At 41.3% G+C, this 21306-nt stretch overlaps 2 protein-coding genes across 5 annotated transcripts; one reads left to right on the top strand and one right to left on the bottom strand.

Moving 5' to 3' along the window:
• The first annotated feature begins 92 nt into the window (after nt 1–92).
• Nucleotides 93–4649, top strand: LOC311051887 (RNA-binding protein 3-like). Of its 4 annotated transcripts, none has more exons than XM_084066599.1 (7): nt 93–232; nt 1158–1277; nt 1584–1690; nt 1927–2101; nt 2381–2492; nt 2918–2982; nt 3766–4649. In XM_084066599.1, the coding sequence occupies exons 2-7, from the start codon at nt 1175–1177 to the stop codon at nt 3783–3785; spliced, it is 582 nt and encodes a 193-aa protein (XP_083922725.1). In that variant the 5' UTR covers nt 93–232; nt 1158–1174; the 3' UTR covers nt 3786–4649. The 4 variants fall into 4 exon arrangements, with proteins under 4 accessions (XP_083922725.1, XP_083922727.1, XP_083922726.1 ...); XM_084066601.1 differs by having other exon boundaries at nt 94–232; nt 2381–2435; XM_084066600.1 differs by having other exon boundaries at nt 94–232; nt 2918–2952.
• Nucleotides 4650–7071: 2422 nt separating this feature from the next.
• Nucleotides 7072–9448, bottom strand: LOC311051958 (granzyme-like protein 1). Its single transcript, XM_084066696.1, has 5 exons — nt 9320–9448; nt 8934–9093; nt 8062–8197; nt 7524–7751; nt 7072–7348 (listed from the first exon to the last, which is right to left on the bottom strand). The coding sequence occupies exons 1-5, from the start codon at nt 9423–9425 to the stop codon at nt 7169–7171; spliced, it is 810 nt and encodes a 269-aa protein (XP_083922822.1). The 5' UTR covers nt 9426–9448; the 3' UTR covers nt 7072–7168.
• Between the last annotated feature and the right edge of the window lie 11858 nt (nt 9449–21306).

The raw sequence follows: 21306 nt of genomic DNA, 5'->3' as shown, positions 1-21306 counted from the left end.
AGGTGGTTGAATGTCAGTTGCAACTAAGTCAGCACAGAGATAATAGAGTACAACTTAAGACGCAAATACATATTAATGATAATTAAAACCGACTCGGACGCGTCATAATCCAATTAGGTGGGCGGGGCTTCAGTGTGTACGCTTCCTCTCTCCGTCTTTCGTCTCTGCTGCAGGTTGCATGCTGGTTCAACGGGGTTTTTCCTCCGGTAATTTGTCCTCATAATTCTATCTGGTAAGTGCATTCTTGCAGTTTATATTTGAGTATTTAAGAGACCGAACCGAGACTGAAGCCGAATACCGTTTTTGAAGGAATCTTATACGCAGGTCATAATGCCCGACGACAAGACGGAGGCCACGCACGAGCGTTAGCATCCTCGTTGTGTAAGCAGCATTTAGCATTTTAGCCGCTAAATGCTAATGGTAACGGTCGGTGGCCAGCATTACTATATCTCTTGTAAATATTTACCGTCGTATTGCGCCACCTTAGTTAAACATTTACCCTACTCGGGTTATCTCGTTCTAGTGATGTTGTGTGATGTAGTTGATAAGACGTTGGGTCTGAATTGGTCCTCGCTGAATCTTACCGTTTGACAGAACAATAGGGGCTGGATCTTAGGCCTAGCCAGTGTTGCCAGGTTTAGCGAGAGAAAGAAGCAACTAGGCCACCTGAGCACTTGTCGGCAATTTGAAAATAGCAGATTTATAAGCTCGCGATGCGAAGCGTTGTGAGCTTGTAGATATGCCATTTAAAACAAATCTTGCATTTTAAAATGTTGAATAAATTGAGTGTTTTCTGAAACATTCTAATACAAAATGCCCCCTGGCCACAAAACGCCTAAATGAAAATATTTGAGAACTATTGGTTCAAAAAGTAAAATGGAAGTTAGCCTGAATAAGCAAGGACACTTTAAAAACATATTTAAAAAAAAACGCAACCCGCAATATTTACAAGCAACTTAATAAAAAAAGAACCACAAAGTCGCTTATAATAAGCCGACATGGCAACAGTGGGCCTAGCGCATGTGGGCTGCACTACTGTAGCGTCAGGCGGGCATCGAGCACCGTCCTAGCTTCATGCTGCTGCTGATCTGAGCGCCAATACGCTGTATTTATGTAGACATGGAACTCAATATTTGAAATGTCGTTTTTGGCGACAGGTTGACCAGGAATCATCATGTCTTCGGACGAAGGGAAGCTCTTTGTGGGTGGACTCAGCTTTGACACCACGGAACAATCTCTGGAGGATGTGTTCGCCAAATATGGGCAAATAGCTGAGGGTAAGTTAAAAATAAATTTACTCTGATTGGTGAAATAAAGCTGTAAATGAACGGGGTTATGAGTTATATTAATTTGTAAAGTAAGCTGAAACACATAGCATAGTAGTGTATATTTGTCTGTCATTACATGTTTCTATGAATTGAGTACAAAGGACCCCAATGGAAACAAGCCATTGGCTTTCTTGGGTATAATCCTCTTAGCAGACCGTGTATTGAACTGTACTTTACTGTGCTTAGTTTTTTTTAAAACTGCTAATAAAGTATTAAATCAATCATAACACATTCTTTCGATTTTTCCTTTTTCAGTCGTAGTCATCAAAGACAGGGAAACTCATCGGTCCCGAGGCTTTGGTTTTGTCACGTTTGACAACCCAGATGATGCCAAGGATGCCATGATGGCTATGAATGGCAAGGTAAAAACATCCAACTCAATCACAGGTTGCATTAACAAATGGCCTACAGAAGTTTCTGCTCTCTTGATTTTCCTAGAGATTCAGTTTATGCCCATCTAATGCATACTCCTTGAAACCTGCTTCCTTGAATAGTATGAATAATGTGTATTTTGTGTCTTTCTCACTGTTTATCCACTAATTTCATTCTTTAACACACACACACACACATACATTTTCCAATCTCTGGTCTTCCCTAGTCTCTGGACGGCAGGCAGATCCGTGTGGACCAGGCTGGCAAATCTGGCGGCGGTGGTCGTTCAGGCGGAGGCTTCCGTGGAGGCCCTGGCGGCGGAAGAGGAGGTGGAGGAGGCGGGTATTTCGGTGGCAGGGGCCGAGGCGGCGGAGGACGCGGTGGACGTGGCTTCTCGCAAGGCAAGTTATTATCTGCTCCGTCAAGGTCTTAATCCCAAGTTCTCCTTCACTCTCCACTGTATGTGGAGTGAATAAATGGCTGTCTTACTTGACTACTGAATCTGTTGTGAGCCTGCCATTGCTCTCAATTTTGTGTTGAATTGGTGCGTGCAAAGTATCTGAATACTGTCCGATGGACTACTTTTTTTCTTTTTTGGTTGTAGTTGTAACTGTTTGTTTAGCTATAGATTAGGTATTACATTGTTGTTATATGCAAACTGACGATGCTCCTCATTTTAGGTGGTGACCGTAGCTATGGTGGTGGCGGAGGAGGCGGCGGCGGCGGCGGTGGAAGGTACGACAACAGAAGTGGAGGTAGCTACCAGGAGCGAGGCTACTACAACAGAGACAGGTGATCACTCCTAGAAGAAAAAGAAATACATTACCAGTATAACCAGTGCCGTCAGCTTTCCGTCAAATCTCACGTTCAACCTGCTCCACAGGAAGCAAAAATAGCGTACTGGTACAAAGCTAGTACTCTGAGCTGACAATAGTATAGGTTAGAATATGTTCTGTTCGTAATTCCTTGTTCACCTGTCTCTGTTGTAGAAGCCTCGTCCTCCTGGTAGCTATCCAACACACATTAGTCATCGAGAATTGAGCCACTGCACTTTTTTTCCTATCTTGAACATGGCCATAGAATGCTAAGCAGTTAGTTGAGCACCTATGCCCAATGGCTGAAAAGCAGAGCCATAACAAAATGTGGTTGACTGGCTTAATCTTCAGTTCCTTTCTTTAAAAAATGACATCTTTCCTTCTTTGTTTTTATTTGTACAGAGCGCAAGGAGGAGGATATGGAGACCGCTCAGGAGGTTCGTACAGAGACAGCAATGATAGCTATGGTGAGGCTTCTTAATAGAGCTTGACGCCATTAGTGAGCAAATAGGCGGCCAATCCGGTGCCTGGACAGCCACATCCAGTCACCAGCTGAATGGATTCAGACCATTTAATTGGGCTTCTGTTCATAGATGGAGTCTTCATTTCTCTTAGCTGGAATGGCTTCATCGTAAGGCTGGCATAGTCCTGTGGTTGAATTGAACAAATGGTTATTTGAAACCTATATTGGACATTTTTAAAAAGGTAAAGTAAAAATGATTTCCTCAAATTGATGTCAGCCTAGATTAGAATGATGTCTCCACCCCCCCACCCCCACCCCCCCCTTCCAGATCATGTAGGACCTCCTTCCTCCACACTGGCTGCGGGTCCAATTCCCTGGACCTCCACATTAATCAAAGGACTTTCCTTCTTTGAACAGGGCGGCCTAGCTTAGTGGGTAGAGAGGCCGTCTGGTAATCAGTAGGTCAACGGTTTAAATGTCCCTGAGCAAAGTTTCTGCACCAAGTGACCGTGATGACCAGATGCAAAAGCATCCATATATGTGCAACCTATACAAACTAAAGCAACAATTGAAAACATGACACTGATACTGGTAAACTTAAGTTTTACTCAACATCTTACCGGTATGTATAATTATGAGTTAAACTTAATCTTCCAGGCATTTGCTACCAGAAAAAAAGCCCAACGCACAACCACATTATTAGGTCATCAACAAGAAAGATGCCCAATCTGCTTGCTATGAAGTCCTTGTAATCAGTTTTTCTTGCTCCCCCCTTTCCTCTCTTTAGGTGATGATGGCGGTTGGTAGACTGCCATGAGATGTCTGTTGTGTAGGTAACGCCCATATCACACCTCGTCGAGGGCCAGTTTTCTGATGACAGTGGACCTAAACGGAGTCTTACTCTAGTGCAGAGCCTGCTGTACCCAAACATTTAAGAAAAAAAAAATTTGAACCAATTAGTAAGAGCAGTCCTGGATAAGTTCAGGGGAGGGATAGCTTGCACTGTGAGCCATCCTTACTGGTCCTTTTCCAAGTTTTTGATTTTGATAACTTGTTTTTTGGGTTTTGTTTTTTCCATCAAGCCTTCTTATTTTGTAACTGAGCTGAAGGTAACGTTTGATTTGATGCTACGCTAAGTGTGCTTTGCCTCACTTTAAGATCTGCAGGCACATATGCATACAGAGACAGTCTAGAAGGCAGAGAATGTATCTTCACTTGAGAATGGTTGTGTTCTGTAGTTTGCTGCTGCTGTGCACTCTATGATGGTGAGCCTGCAGAAAAGGGATTTCATTGCCGTCCTTGTTTGCACATTCTGTCTAAGGAAAAACAGAATATGAAGAAAAACAAATACTGTATGACATATTCTAGTAAATACACATTCAGTATCCACATTAATTCAGGTCATAGGTCACTTGCTCAATTGACTATTGTAGGCTTCCTTGTCTGATTTCAGTGACTTTATGGACAAAGGAAGTTGTTTTCTTTTTTTAAATCAGGTGAAACCCAAAAGTTTTTAAACACTGAGTTAGGAAAAGCAAACTGCCTTACGTTTTCAAGGTATTCTGACAATAAAAGAGTTGACTGGTATTATTCTCATCTGATTTTATTATTTTTTTCAAAACGTATGATTTCATGTTTGTATTTTTCAAAAATAAAAAAAGCCTTTACATATGTCTGCCCCTGCCTTAATTTTATAGCTCTGTGCGTTCAAGCAACCACACTATAATTTAAATCCTTTTTGTCAAAATAATACTGCGTAGTATCTTGTCCAGGACCAAATCGGAAGGTTGACAAAAACACAAATCTTAACCCTCATGAGAATCCCCCACTCCTAACAGTGATTCTTAAGTCCAAGTATAATATATTCAATGTTTATTTGTATTCACTTTGGCAATTATGCATCTACTCCTCCTGGGGTCCTAGCAACATTTTTTGACAATGATGTACACAGAATAGATCGGATGCCGTTTTTACTGAATCTTAAAGGATCCCTGGTTAATAAGCCTTATATGCCTTAATACATTATAATTAATTACTCAAATAAAAGTATTGTATTTATTTTAGAAATGGTTCATCTTTTACTCAAGAGGGACAATGCTTGCTGCAAGTTGATGTCATTTGCCCATGTGTGGTCTATCACTATTGAGTGCATGTGCAAATAAAAAACAACGCAATACTTAAAGGGAGTAGTTCACCCAAAAAATGATTTATTTTCTATCTATTACACACCCCTTGAAGCCTTGAATTCATGGAGATTTTTAAAAGAAATCGCATTCTAAGCCAATTTGATTACCTTCGGAGACTCCTACTGACCGATGACCCGGTCATCAAATTATTAGCTTAGGAATGCGACAAAAACAAAATCTCCATGAATGCAAAGCTTCATGTGTGTAATTGATAGAAAATAAGTATTTTTTTGGGTGAACTACTCCTTTTAATATCAAATCAATGTTTTATTTGCACATGCATTCTATAGAGCTGGACCACACATGGATAAATGACATCAACTTGCGATGGGTATTGTCCTTGACTGTTTAAAAAAAAAATACAATATTTAAGGTATATAAGGCTTAGTAACCAATGTGGATCTTGGAACAGTTTTGCATTTTCCCCACAAGGTGGCAGTGTTGTCTTAAGTTTTGACTTGACCTTTTTTAGGAAACCACAAAATCAGGGGTTTTCAACTGCTGGTCTGTGGACCACTGGTGGTCCTTGATGGTATTGAATGTGGTCTCTGACCATGCATTCAGTAATGCATGGTCAATTCGTCATGATTTTATTTTTGAGAAACTTAGACCACAACTGTTAGGATATGTATGATTGTGATTCCACTCACTGAAAGACATAATTACCAGTGGTCATTTGAGGAGGCTTGTGCTTCAATTCCAAAATAACTAGCTTATAGGCTACAGAAGAGGATCAGCTCATCAAGATTCATAGACTCTGTCAAGAATGTATTAAATACAATCCCTTGTGAAGTCCTGGGTGAGTTGGCAGGCATAACTCCCCAAGTTTAGGCCTACAGTAAAAGCAATATGTTTTTTGTTTTGTTTAGTTTTTACTTTGTGCAACTACATTGTGTGTGTGTGTGTGTGTGTGTGTGTGTGTGTGTGCGTGCGTGCGTGCGTGTGCTTTTCTCATACTGGCCCTGAAGTAGTACAGGGCAAGGTTGGTTGATTGAATACTTTATTTAGTCAAAAATGTAAACAGCATGTGATACAGTCAGACATTAAGGCTAAAAGAAAGGATAACACAAACAAAGTACTGGGACTTGTTTCCTGCATTGTGGTCAGAAAATGAAGAATTGAGGCAGTAAATGACACGAGACTGTCCCTGTCCACCACTGAATAGCCATAAATAGACAGACTATTATTATTGATTATGTGTCAGGATGGTGGTCCCTGGCTGGTTCACAATCAGTTTAAAACCCCTGCACGAAATGATTAATTATTGAGAATCAGAAGTAGCGTTAGGTATTTATTTAATTTACTTAATGCATAAATCTGGAATGCCTTTTTTTAGACACTATACAGTAGACTTGCATGTTTTGTATTGTAGAATGAGATTAAATATGAAAGACCAACGTGTTTACAATTACATTTACCTTGGCAAAGACCTAATCACATTTTGCTGTGTGATTTAAAAAATGCATCTGGTTTAGCATGTGGCTTTATCTACAAAGAAAAGCAATAGCAACATTAAAATATGTTTGAGTTGAAAGCTTTCAAATGATTTTGAATTGGGCTTACTTCAAGTCTTAATACTCCAATGAATTCATTGAATATGAATAAAAGAAAATCAGGAATTAAAAACATTCAATTCTCTTTTAACGTCAACAGATCCAATGTGTAATGCCTAATTTATACTCTGTCATATGACTATGTCCTGCGCTGAAAATAGTGGATCTACAAGCACACAATGCACTGCAAGCTTGTAGATTGCTATTTTTGGCATGCGACATCATCGTGTGATGAGGTATAGTTACAGCAGGTATTGCCTGTGTCAGAATTATGAGCAGTCAAAGTGCAAAGACAGTGCTCCTACATCACTGAGTCAAAGTTTTAGTCCTCTAAAAACTGAGCGTACAAGGAAATTGCTTTTGCTTTTTTTTATTTAAAAAATATCACTGAGCATAGGCCTACTGTAACTTAAGTGGCCTGAAGCATAATTTTCAACTTCATTTGAAGTGTTTATTTAGAATTGTATCTCAAATGATTTCCAAGGATCTCATAAATCCATTCATTGTAGTCAGCGATCTTGGTGAAGGCATGGAAGAATTGGTTTGTGGGCTGGTGTGGTACTTCCTTGGTGAAGGACACTACCCCATGCGCCATGCCATCTTCGCAGACCAGCGGACCCCCTGAGTCTCCCTGTAAGACACACACACACACACACACACACACACACACACACACACACACACACACACACACACACATACACACACACACACACACACACACACATACACATACAGTGAGACTGAGAACAGTTCTGGGTTGTGTTTGAACCTAATTTAACCACTTACTTTACTTAAGTACTTACTGGGCCTGGTCCCTTTTCCCCCTCAGAGCAGTACAGATGTTTCTCAGCCCAACTCTCATCCACAGTGAGTGTCACGTTGACCTCCATGAGCTTGGGATTCCCGTTTTTCTGCGCCCTGTCTGATCTACCCCAGCCAGATACCAGACACACATGGGGCTGAGTGCGATCTCCTGGGCCCGGAAGGCCAATGGCGCTCACGTGCTGGTTGAGAACGGCTTTCTCGCTCAACTTAGGGATGGACAGGAAGGACAGAAAGTAAAGCCAAAACATTTCTGAACCCTTCAGTTCTTACAACTACTTCCAAATGTGTATTGTCAATATGTTCCCTTAGTTAATCAATAATGTATCAGCTTAAAGGGGTATTTCACTTTCAAATAAAATAAACATGAACAAAATATATTAGAAAGAAATGAAAAAAGTTTGTACTTTTTTCATGTTTATTTTATTTGAAAGTGAAATATCCCTTTAAGTATTATTCTACTAAACACATGGATAGAGCACAAATATGACAAAAAATATTTATTTACTTATTTTTTACCTTGAGTAGCATTATGTCATTCTCTACTTTATGATTTGTCGCAATGTAGTCTTTATGTGGAAATGATTGTTGCACAGATATTTTCTGCTCAATCGTTTTGTGAACGTTGTGAACCCCCAGCCAAACGGAATAGGAGCTGAAACGATACAAATTGACATCATGAAATAAGTACAGCTGTACAATAAAGCTGATGTTACAGGAAATCTGGCCACCCATGTATAAACTAGTATGAATACTAGAGGATTCTAATCACCAAAATGTTGGGTGAAATATTTTAACCACTTACACCCCATTGACCGGAGTCCCTCGGGGCTCTATACTAGTGGCTTTTCTGTTTTCACTCTACATTAAATATCTTGGTTGAAAATAGCTATTTTCTTAGAGGCTTTTCCACACAGTATGGATGCTGGGGTTTAAATGGTTAATCACTTAACCTCTAAACCACTAACCAAACATTTGTTCAATTATTTTGAAAACAGCCAGGGTGGTTAACTAAATACACTAATTAAAATAACATTCATAGTCATTTAACATTTCACTGACAAAAACATACGTAAAATGCCATTCCCTCCCAGTTATAATGTAATTTTGTCTTAGTGACATCTGCTGCAGTGCAGAATTCAAGCCCACTTGGCATTTCTGCCATTTCTACCCCAAAGATGAGGGGTTGCTTCAGAAAAGGACGCTCATACTACTTAAGCAGATGCAGTTGGGGGCCCATGTGTCACATCTTATTATTAGGAATGCCTTGCCGTCTTATCACTGCACTATGTTCCATAACCTGTGAAATCGTGTAAATCTTCAATAAAATAAGTCATAAAAAAAGGAATGCCTTGCCGTCCTGTCAGTAGGTAATCGGAATGTGAACTGACCTTGCTTGACAGTGAGCTGCAGTCATCACGAAGTCTTCATTCAGCAGAAAGCCATCACAATATTTTGGTTTGGCTTGGTCGAAGTGCCGTTTTAAAATCACCATGTAGGGCCTGCTATGTGGGACCGCCTCATGGCCCCCATAGATGTTCACTGCAGGAGCTGTTAAAGAGATGAAAAAGAAACATTGTGAAAAGGTACACTTTGAGGTCACAAGTATAAGGTAAAAGAAAACATGTTTTCTAACTGCATTCAAACAACTAACTGCATTCAGGCAAAATAATAAAACTGGACTGCCGTTCCGCATGCACAGCAGTCTGAGAGTGCATGTCACCCCAATGTAAAAAAGAATTCAGGGAGACATTCAGTAAACTCCACTGTGTCTTACCTTGACTGCCAAGAGTCAGCACAAATGCCAGAATGACCAACTTATGTTGGGTGATCATGATCGTGATCACCGTCCAGCTGAGCTGCTGAACATAAGTGGCACACATAACCTATGTTTTCAGCCTTTTAAGGAGCAACAACAAGCAGGAAATCGAAGGTTGGGTTTAAACCACTTCCTCCTGAGGAGGAGGGTTCAATTGAAGGCTAAGTCATACCTGCCAACTCTCCTGTTTTCACCAGGAGACTCCTGTTATTTGACAATTTACTCAGGGAAAAATCTTGGGGGAAACAAGTTAACAACAACACTACACTGACTACAAAACTGAAAAACGTTAATAAAAACAATATGCAAGAATAATCAATCAATCAATTCTTCAGCGGTGGTCTCTTCATGTTGTAGTTTAGTAATGAATGGCTCAAGCTGCTCAGAGCCCCTTTTATGCCAGGTGACTACAGGTGATGGATGTGGATTTGCTTCAAAGTTTTAGTGAGACACCCTTTATACGAGAGCTGTCGAATAACCACACATGAGCCTGCGAAGCAAGGCCATCTCCCACGAGTAGAACCAAGTAGTCACATGATTTTGGAGACCCCAAAGTGGCCCACTCTACAGTACTTTGTCTTGCCCTGTAACTGTATCTTTTGTGCTGCCTTTGGTGACTGGATTTCCCTCGCGGAATCAATAAAGTTCTTATCTTCTTATCTTCTTATCTCTGACCGAGCAATGGACTAGTTCGAGTACTTTGTCGCAGAGGCAGCGTGGCACCATGAGCATTTTCTCTCACCTCCCTATTATTATTTAACATAAAACACAACTTGACATTAATCACACACACTCATACACTCATAACTCATTTCCCAACTGAATAATACAACAATAAACATAAATGTCAGTTTGTGCGCCCGAGCCATGCTGGGAAGTACTTGTCCAATGGCACACCATGGGACGTTACTATATACTTTGGTTAATCATTAAGCCAGAACACTGAAATAAAGTCATTTCACTATTTATTAGAAACATTTATATATTGCATAAATCAAGGAGATTTCAGGTCTGTTCATGATCCATGGGTATGTGGGTTTATTTTTTGGTTTGGCAAACAAAAAAGGAGAAATTGACTTGAAAGGTAGGCTACCGTCTGTTTTAATGCTTTGTATTATTTTAGGAAACAGAATTCCTGAAAAGCGACTGGATTTATGGTAAATTGATCAGTCTGACCAGAGACTGGATCAGATTGTACATATGGAGCTAGACCAAAAATAATTGTAGACATTTCTCTCTTGCGCAAATCAAGTACAAATCCAGGCAAGTTACAGAAAACAAGAAATTGTATTTATGAAATTATATATTATATATTATTATTTATTATATATTAAGTATAGGCTATAACAGCCTACTAAATATTGTTTTTAAAACAATTAAATGGCTACAAATAAACCGGCAACTCAGCACAGGTATGTGTAATTTGCTTCTTCATTGGTCATCAGTGGTTCTCAAAGTGGGGTCCGGGGACCCCCAGGGGTCCTTGAGGGGGTTCCAGGGCCTCCCCAGTAACATTAATAGTTAATGGTTGCATTCAAAACAGTGAAGAGAAAACAAAAGGGGGGGCTGGTAGGATCGGAGGATGAGGAGCGAGGGAGAAGAGGAGAACATAAAGTAGAAAAAGAGTGAACAGGTTTCATGATGGGAGTTTCTGGAGCTCAGGGCAGTAATGGAAATTCCGGGTAGCTAGAGGTAGGGAGGAGCTGGCAGAGGTAGGACAGGGCCCTTACCGTTAACCCATCAGCTTTATGGTGACTATGAGGACTGAGGACACTGGCTGCTTTAGTCATTTAACACAGCAGAAAGAAGGAAAGCAATAGTGGTGGTCATAAAATGACCATCAATCACTGCACAAAATGCATGTTTATTAAGGGCAAAAGGAAAATGATAACAATAAAATGATAACAAGCCAACGGAGAGAGAAAAACGGACATTCCAGGAGTAGTCATGATGACAGATCGGACTGTATAGGTTTAACCGAAATCACATATGGAAACAGATGCTTAATAGCCCCAAAGCCACATTGATGTGTCATCGTCTGTGTTCAACAATGATCACAGTAGTAGGTGACTCTTTCCTGTGCTCTGCTTACACTTGATGTAGATCTGCTATTTTCAATGCATGACACTGGCACACAAGCGTAAATAAAGCCTTACAAGCTCTGGTTAACTCAATGACCACATCATCTTAATGGCCTGCAATAGACGCTGTCTGAGGCCTCTTTCAGGTGGTCCTGTTCCTATGGGGTAACAGAACCACCGTCTGAACCACCGTCTGATTACACTGAAAACTCGACAGGGCCCCACATCAAACACTGTTTAGAATCTGGAGGTGAATGTTAACAGAATTGCTAAACTTTACAAAGAAAGAGCATGCCCACACATACTTTCTAATGTAGAGCATTTTAGAAAGTGCAGCTGATGAATCTCTGTTCTCATAATATGAATGTGTCTTGTTAGTCTCGCTTTGTTGTCTAGTCCAGTGGTTCTGGAACAGGGCCCGCTTGAAAATCATGAAAGCGTTCCCGGCCCACCCATCTGACCACTTAACACGGCAGCCGACTCATGCTAAACTTGTGCAAAACGCATGCGAAACACACTTTTTAAAGAAAAGAATACTATGACTTTTTTTCCCCTTTTTTAGATATTAATTCATGTTATATTATCATTAAAATTATAGTGCTTTGCCAATTATTTGGGAGCCCACTTGCAATACCCTCTCGGCCCACCAGTGGTCCCCAGTCCACAGGTTGAGAACTACTGGTCTAGTCTGTATTTTTCATTGCTCCTTAAGCAAGCGTATTCTTCTTCCAATGGATACACAGTAAAATCAGTAATCAGTCAAATAAATTAAATTACAATACAGATTTAGCTCTGGACAGCCTGAAGCTACTTGGCAGACTGCTGTTTGGACATGATTTAATCTACCAAACATTCAGTAGTTGTCCAATGACATCAGAGACCAAAACATTTTAAAGTGATTGACATCTGTGTTCAAGTATTTGGCAACAAAATTGTTGACCAGATCTGGTTGCAAAACAGCAAAACAAGTTAAACCCCCTAGTTTCCACATCTATCTATATGTGGATTTATATCTATAAACAGCATCTGTAATGGAAACTGCAAAACATGCAAGATAGGTTTTCAATTATCTGATCAAAACATGAGCATTTCCTTTCACCTGATAAAAACTTTTTTTTCTCGTGTGACTCTAATTCATTAGCCTGGCTCCAGCCCCTGAAATCGCTAGCCTCACAAGGAGTGAAACTAAATGAAAAAAAAAAAAGTGTCAGGCTACTAATTCATTCCTTGCTGAAACAGAATTAGAAATAAACACAGCTTCACAATTGTCATCTGCCACACTTTGAAAGAACCCCTTTTAAAGATACACAAATCCATTTTATGATATTTACCACCAACTTTTATCTGCTACGAATGCTGAGCTTTATTTTCCCAGCTGGATATGTGTTGATAAGTCTTGATAATTATGTCCTGAGTGGACTGGGTGGTTTGACACCTTCTTTGTTAGATTCAGTCGAAGAACAGAAATGTAATTTTATTCCTACAGTAGCTGTGATGACTGGACCATACTGTTAGTTGATACATTCTGGTGTCTCCAAAGAACAGCTTTCGCTGGTTGAATTGAATTTCAACACCTAAAGGCTACCTGTAATTACTTAACCATTTTTATTCTCTCTTCTGACTGCAAACTGCTCTGAGATGAAACATTCAATATTCTTATGTGAAACCCAGGGAAACATGTTTTCAGTAGAAACTGAAATTTGAATAAAAATGACCTTGGGACGTTTGAAAAATAGTGTCTGTTTGCCAGGAACATATCATGTGTGCAGATTTTCAGACTGAACAGGTTTGTGTGTCTGTGTATATATAAATATATATGAAGGTGCATGGGCAAATATATCATCTACAATGGATGGTTACACAGTATAAGACAGCTTGCTCGACTACGATGGACTCACTGTTCCCTGAAAAGACTTCTGATTCAAAACTTGGCTTCTCATCTGACAATGCTGACACACTAACCAAACTCAAGGCAGAGAGCTTTAAATCGAATCAAATATAGTTACTTCACCATATAATTCAATCTTTTTAAAGAAAAAATGTGTGTGTTTTGTCATTGTGGAAAAGATGGCAACTTTTACCTTCTTAAAAGTATAATGACCTGACAATAAATGTAAATTCCATTCTAGTCTATTCCTTTCTATTCTTTTCTATGATCCTAACTAGGAAAAATCTCTCGGCCAGCTTTCTGTCGTCATCCTCCTTACAGAAAACCTGCCTGCATGAATCCATGCTTGGTCGATTTCCATTTCATAAGATGCCTAATCAATTTACTTATGTCATGAGTAAACTACCTCTTCAGCTTCTATACCCATTCATTCTAGGCATCACGGCTGATCAGAGCCGCACCATCCTCAACTGTCACACCAAACAAAATAAATTGAGAGAAGGCATTATTAATCAGACCATGAATGATCATATGAAATTATTACAAATAAAACTACAGATGTCATTTTACTCCCAATATTGAGCTTGCACCGAAGAAACACAACAGGCTTATAAGAGAGAGAAAAAGGGATCATTCATTCGCCTGTGTGCCTTGAAAGACATAAATTATGTCTGCCTTCTGGATGTTTTTCTGTTCGGCTTGAATAATTTCAATCCAAAAAACATATGGCGTCTATCCGCGTTAGACATGGGATTCATATTTAGATGTATCAGGTTTACACCAATATAATAAGAGAATGGGAATTTTCTCCTCTCATTATTTTACTTTATTTTTTTATACAAAACTTTTCCGACAAGCTAGTTAAGGCTTCTTTTGTTAATGTTTTGAAAAGTACTTAAAAGTTAAGAAGATTATCATGTTTCTACAAACAGGAAATTGCTTACCACTATCTTAGATAAACCACGTAAGCAGGATGTTTTCAGAGAACTTGTGTTCCTCTGGTTAACTCAGCAGTGGTTAGGAGGCCTGTAGAGTGAAAAATTTGCGACCTATGTATGTGATAAGACAGGCCCAAGGCTGTCAGAAAGAGCAGCAATGTAGATCTGTTTTTACTTTAATGTGATATAGACCCAAAATTAAACATATTCATCATGATCAACCACAAGATAATAGTTATTGTTGGACAGCAGCCTTGGTGTTGGCTATTATCCCATACCCACAGTCACAGTATGCACTCACACACACACGCACGCACAGTCACTGCACGCACGCACGCACGCACGCACGCACGCACACACGCACGCACACACACACACAGGGACACACACATACAGGGGCCATAAATAGAATGCTCTTTCATGTCGGATCTGACAGAAGCATACAGACCTTCAGGGAATTATGGACTGTAGACCCATAGTGAAAATTCAGTTGAATACACACATGCATGCACGCACACGCGGACACACGCATACACACACACACGCACACGCACACACACACACACACACACACACACACACACACACACACACACACACACACACACACACACACACACACACACACACACACACACACACACACACACACACACACACACTCTCGTTGACTCTAGAACAGACTACAGTCAAGGAAAATGTGTGGGTCAAACTGTATATGGAAAGGAAAACATATAATACCCCTTTGAAGGGGTATTATATGCAGTAGGTTTTAACCATACAAAGGCGGCCAACGAGACTCTGATATATCAGCCCTTTCCAGGCAAAGCAAAAGAAGAGCCAGATGTAATTAATAGACATTGTAAAGCCTAATTTATATTTTGTCTTACGACCGCATCGCTTGGCAAAAATAAATGACATTTTTTAAAGATTCCCATTATCCCCTATATGCAGTAGGTGGAGTTAAAATAACTGCCAAAAATAACCTATATACATGCTCACATCGTATCACTTTGCGACACTTATTTAACATTTTGACATTTCTCTCTCCAATAATGAGTTAATGAGTTTAACATGCCAAAAATTGTGATGACAGGTTGAAAGTGGTTCCTAGTTTGAAAACGTCAACTCAACTGATCTGCAACACACAGCATAATATTGGATTTAAACCAACAAGCCAATTAAGACTTAACATTAAAAGGAGGTTCGTCTTCACTGAGCTCCCCAATTATGCTGCCACGGCCAGCCAGTCGCACATATCCTAGGGATCCATCCTCCTCCACAGTGGCTTCCACACGACGGCATGCAGGGATTACATGGGTCCATAAAGCCCTTACTGTAGTCTGCGCTGTCTGATCCCGGGTAGGAATTGCCCAGGAGAAACGAGTGAACAAATCAGTAGCAACAACAATATCTGTGGGTCTGCCTAATGATAAAAAGTCTAGCCCTATGATCTCTAGAGGGTAAGAAACAGCAAAGCAAAGCAAAGCAAAGTTTGTTGTTTACCCAGGGTGTCGGACTAAGCACGAAGCTTGTTTCCAGCCGGACCCTGCATGGAAGCCTTGCTCAAGGGCTATTCAGCGGTGATTCATGATTGATGTGATGAATAGGGGAATCGAACTAGGGACCTTCCGGTATCAAGGCCGCCCCTCTAACCACTAGGCCACCGCTGCCAGCAATGTTGGTGTTGCCAGAACATTGACAGTGGTAAGACGAGGGAGAGTTCCTATTCGTGTGTGTAATCCTCACCCCTACAGTATGTCTATTGGCCGTTACCAGAGACTGGGGAAATTGTACCGTGTGGATGAAGCGGATGTACACGGCTCACGTGATCTCTAGACCTGTCCCTGGGTGACGACTGTGTTGTTGATGTGGGACTGGTGGATGTTACCAGTGACCAGGAAAGCCGAGGCCTACCAAAAAAAGGTGGCGTAGTCGGTTTTATCATTTTCTTTTTTTATTTAGAGTTGCCAATTATTTTTTACCCCTTTTTCTACCCAATTTAGTCATTAGCCAATTAATTCCTCCCCACACACATTTCTGTGTTGTCACTGCTGTTTTATCCTCACCTGCCAGTGAGGAGCCCCCACCAGGATGACGTAGAGCCTTCGTGCTACTCCTCCCGCCCAACACTCCCCGCTGACAGGTGCCGCCCCAGCCTGTAGGAGTATGTGTGGTGACACATATCACCCTCCCCCCGAACACGGGCCAATTGTGTTCGTGTAGACGCTCGACAAAGCCGGATGCACCGCGGTGGATTTGAACCCACAACCTCCGTGGTGGTGGGCAGTGACTTTACCACTGCACCACCGAGCGATTTTATCATTTTAAGGTCTTGACACATCACCGTGCACTTTAATTAGCCTGTGTCAGGCCGAGGGCCACACAACCCCTCATGTCTGACCCAGTCCCTGTGGGGGGTGTCAGACTAATTTCCTTCCACCTTGGACCTTGCATTCTGGTTGATGATTATGCTAAGGACAGCGTGGAAAAAGACCATCTCAAAAGCCTCAATTCAGTTCAGGCCGTAGACAGTTGGCTAAGAATAGGCAACATGCCACCAGTAGAAGAACAGGCAACATCATTGACGGCGCTGTGGCCAGCATGTGTTTCTGCAAAAAATAAAAATAAATGTAACCTCTTGGCGATTTAACCCCCAGCTCTTTTCAATACCTGAATAACCAGAACTGAACACTGAGGCTCTCAAACACACTTTTTTCTTTTTTAATCCCAGGTTTCTTACTCCCTTTGACAACCCCCTTTCTTTTTCTGTATGTGATGTGTGATGGAGTAGTATGTGGGTGGAGACGACAGGGGTCGAAGTAGAACGTTCTTGGCACTACTATCCCAAGCTTCATTACTGTACCTCATATTGTTCTCCTGTCCCCACCTTCATGCATCCTTGAACATGGCATGGATTAGAAATTAGGAACATTTTCATGAATTGCAAATTTAAATTATGTAAGAGCCAAAGAATAATAAGTGAATGTTACCAAAACGTTCGAAATCGAACTCATACTGATTTAATCAACAGTTGAACAGTTTACAAGTCTCTATTTTACATTTTCAGAACATTTGGCACATCAATGTAAGATGTCTCTTTCAATGTGCATAATAAAATGATAGATAACGTCTACGCATTATTTTCCATCAAAGCAAAACACGTTATACTAATACATCAAAAAGGAGTGAGGTTTGGTCGTGAAAATGTTTTAAAGTACAGGAGCATTAAATCAAACACACCCTTCCAAGCACTGTGTGTTGAGAAAGTATGTGCGCATGCGCAACATTATTATGCCGGAGTTACAGAACAACCCATGTGTAACGGACCCGTAGTGATGATTTTGTAGACTTTTATTTTTTGAAGGTTTCCTGCCCAATTGTCAGGTTCTTAGAGAATTATTTTGAAGGGCTTCCTGCCTACAGGAACTCATCAGCCTCAGATTGTGCACTGATTCATGTAATGAAGTTCACCTGGTGCTGATGCTCAGTATGGGGCTGAAGGTGCCTAGCAGCAAAGCATAAAAGGGGCTCTGTGGTAGAGGAGCATCAAGGACTGCACAGAAAATGTTTGTTTAAAGGACCTGGAAGGATGGTCAAGGAAGGACGGACTAAAGGACCTGGAAGGATGGTCAAGGAAGGACGGCCAAGGAAAACCTTGGAACAAACTGAGCAACGCACATGCCACTTAGCACCTAGCTGGAAGGGGGAAAAGGTGATCATTTTTATTGTTTGTCATTTTGTACTGTCACTGCTGAGGGATATTTGTTTTATTGTTATCAGTGATCTTATTGTTGGATATGGTTAATGTATTGTATTCTTCTAAGGTGGTTTATGTATTGTTGATAGCGTTAGGGTATGATTGTGAAATGACATGGTGCAATTTGCTTTATGGAATTATTGATTTGTTATGTATTTTATGTTTTTCTTCATAGTTTCTACGTTGGGTAAAATTATTAAACTCATCAGTCAAGACTCCAAACCTCTTACTGTCCAGCTGGGTCCGCTACACCATGGAAGTCGCATATCTGTTTGTTTTGTAGGAATACTCAACATAATGAAACATCACAACTTATCTTGTCTGCCATTTTATTTGGGAGATTTTTTGCAAGACATGACTGTCTGCCAAAAGCCCACAGTACTCAATATTAGAGAGTCAGCTTCAGCAGAAGTTGACGTTAGCCAGTACTGTAACTAAACAATTTTGTAAAAGCAGCGCCGCAGTGGGGTTCCCTCCAGCACAGATTAAAAACCCACATATGTCTGTGTTGGGCACAAACAGACTGGAACAATTTCGAAGCAATTTACATGAACACGAACTGTTGTTTATGTTGACCTAACATTAACAGATGTGTTTTCTTGTTGGAAATGAGATTGTATGTGGGTTTTGGAAGACAGCTGCTGTCCCCTCTGTCCGGCACTGAATATGACAGGCGCTGAAGCTTTTAGTGGGTGTCAGACCATACCTTCCATCCACGGTATTAGATGCTCACTCAGTAATTTGGCTTAATGGGCTTATCGGAACCAAGCAATAGATCATATTTTTTATCCCTAATCCTTTCTCCGCAAATCCTAACAACGTTGACATGGACGATGGGTGATGTTTTAGGTCCTTCTTTGCACACACACACATTGGACATTTATGTCTCCGTCACGGCCACTCCATTTTGATTGGCTAAAGCACAGCATGCTTCCAACTCAAGGGCCTGCCTCAAAGGAGTGCTATTATCCGGATGTTCTTAGAGCATGCTGATAGATTTGAACACAGATCGAAAATCTTATCTGTCTTGAGAGATGAACTGACTGACCTCGCTGAGGGCAGTCCACATCCTGGCTGTAGCAAACAGAGTGGCTGACATTCTGTCCTGGACAGGAGTTCTGCAGGGACAGTGGCAGTTACACCCGGATGTAGTGACCGAAATCTGGGTCTGATACATGTCAGCCCAGGTCAAACCTTTTGCCCCCAGGGAAACAACCCGCTGCCTGGAACGGTACGCACACGTAAGGGGGGGGGGGTAGTTGGGCTTAATGGCTCAGTCACAAGGATGGCCAACAGGCTTGTTATACACTTTCTCCCTCTAATTCCTCAAGTTCTCCAAAGGGTCAGGGAGGGTCATACAGAGTTCTGTTGGTTGCTCAGCGTTGTCTCCAGATGTGTTCCAGTGCTCGGGTCATATTGGTGTGCTTTGATTACCTACTTTATGTACTGTACGATGACAATCAGTTACAGTTGGGGAGGGGGGGGGCTTATTGTAATTATATATGTATTTATTACAACCCATGTATACACAAGAACTATGCATGTATATTTTGTCATGTTTTAAAGTGAAAAGGTGTCCCTTTGTGACGTTTTAACTCTAATTGAACTGAAATGATCTAAATCTGATCGTAATCCCTGTCATTTTGAGAGGATTGTGGTGCTCAAAACAATGTTTACACTGTTTTATAACCACAATACATCATTAACACAGTAACAAAACATAGATGGTGTAGCCTACGGCAGAGCATATGACGCAAGCACAAGTTTAAATGATCGTCCCAAAACTCCTGTAGTAGTGTGAGCCGGCTTAATTAGGTTGTGATTGGCCTGTGAGTCCAGTCTGAAACTACGCAGGCAGCATGCTCTCATGCACATCGCGAATGACAGGCCCACCGAGAGAGCTGCTAAAGAGACAGACAGGGCCAGACGTAAAAACTTTATGGATTATTTGATGGACGGTCCATGGGCCCACCGATGCGTTAGAGACCATGGGAAGTACACCACTGTCTACATTATGTACATTTGTGAGATTTTACAGAGTTTATGTGACCTGTTCAACAGTCTGTTGCACAGCAAGGTTCGGACGATTAGATTCTTATGTTCCTCGCGGCCCTTTTGGTATGAGTCATCCTATTTAGAATGATGGTCAGAGAGTGAGGTCTTAACAGATCATAAGATATGAATGTAACTGTGGATCTGTGAGACCAAAGGATGAACCTCACTATCCTTGTCACTCTGAACACACGTTCAAGAGGAAAAGCCGGAAGTCACCCCCGCTTTTACACCTCATATTGGTCTCGAGAGTAGGCAGAATGAAGGCCTCATTCTATTTAGAGTACATTGACCGTAGTGAAAGGGGATCCTTCCGTCTTACAGGCAGAGGCGTTCATTCCACGTGCCTGGGGACCCCACCACTAGGGGCCCCCCGAAGGCCAACAAAACTTTACCCCACAGACCCTCTCCATCAGTTCCCTCTCATGGTTTTCGATTCCGGCTGGGGACCTGTGTTGCATGTCCTTCCCCTCACTGCCCTCAGCTTCCTGTCTCTGTAATTTCCTATCAAAATAAAGCAAAAACTGCCTAAACAGAAAAAACGACATTTATTGGGACTCTGGCCTTGCACATAGAACCTTGAATAGATCAGTCATGCCAGAGTCAGTGGGACTGCGGTCTGCAGACACTGGTATTCTGGGTATTTGGCAGACACTGAAAGAAAAGCAGGTATCTTAGGGTGGACAGCCAGGAGGATGGTGGATATAGAGGGAAGAACAATAGAGAGTGTATGTTTAGCTTGCTTGGGATGGGGGAAGAGTCAGACAGTCTGCGCTTGTCATTACGGGAGCCTTGTGGATGGAGAAAACAGATGAACACATTAGATTTGAAGATTCCCTCAGAGAACAGCACAATGAAAGCGGAGCAGGCATCATTTAGCGTGTGTGCACGTGCGTGTGCACGTGTGCGTGTGCGTGTGCGTGTGTGTGTGTGCGTGTGCAGGACCAGATTAAGAACACAGAGAGCCCCGGGCGGGCCTACAACTAATCAAAAGGCCCATTCAAAATTATCACACAATATTTTTAGGCTCTCTCAGATGTTGGCGTTTTAAACGGAAAACAAAGTGGCCGATGTAACCACGTTACGTCTTGTTGGTGAATCTGGCATTGTGTTCTGGCGTTGTCATAATAAAGAGGCAGGAGGCAGTATTGGGTCTCTGATTCTTTAGTAAGGACCTGAGGTGGTGAAACAAACAAATGCACTGAAGCATCAACTGTGCATACGTG

The sequence above is a fragment of the Gymnoscopelus microlampas genome (assembly GCF_963454915.1).
Source record: "Gymnoscopelus microlampas genome assembly, chromosome: 9".
NCBI classification, from domain to species: domain Eukaryota; kingdom Metazoa; phylum Chordata; class Actinopteri; order Myctophiformes; family Myctophidae; genus Gymnoscopelus; species Gymnoscopelus microlampas.
This window is presented reverse-complemented; position numbering and strand designations above follow the sequence as displayed.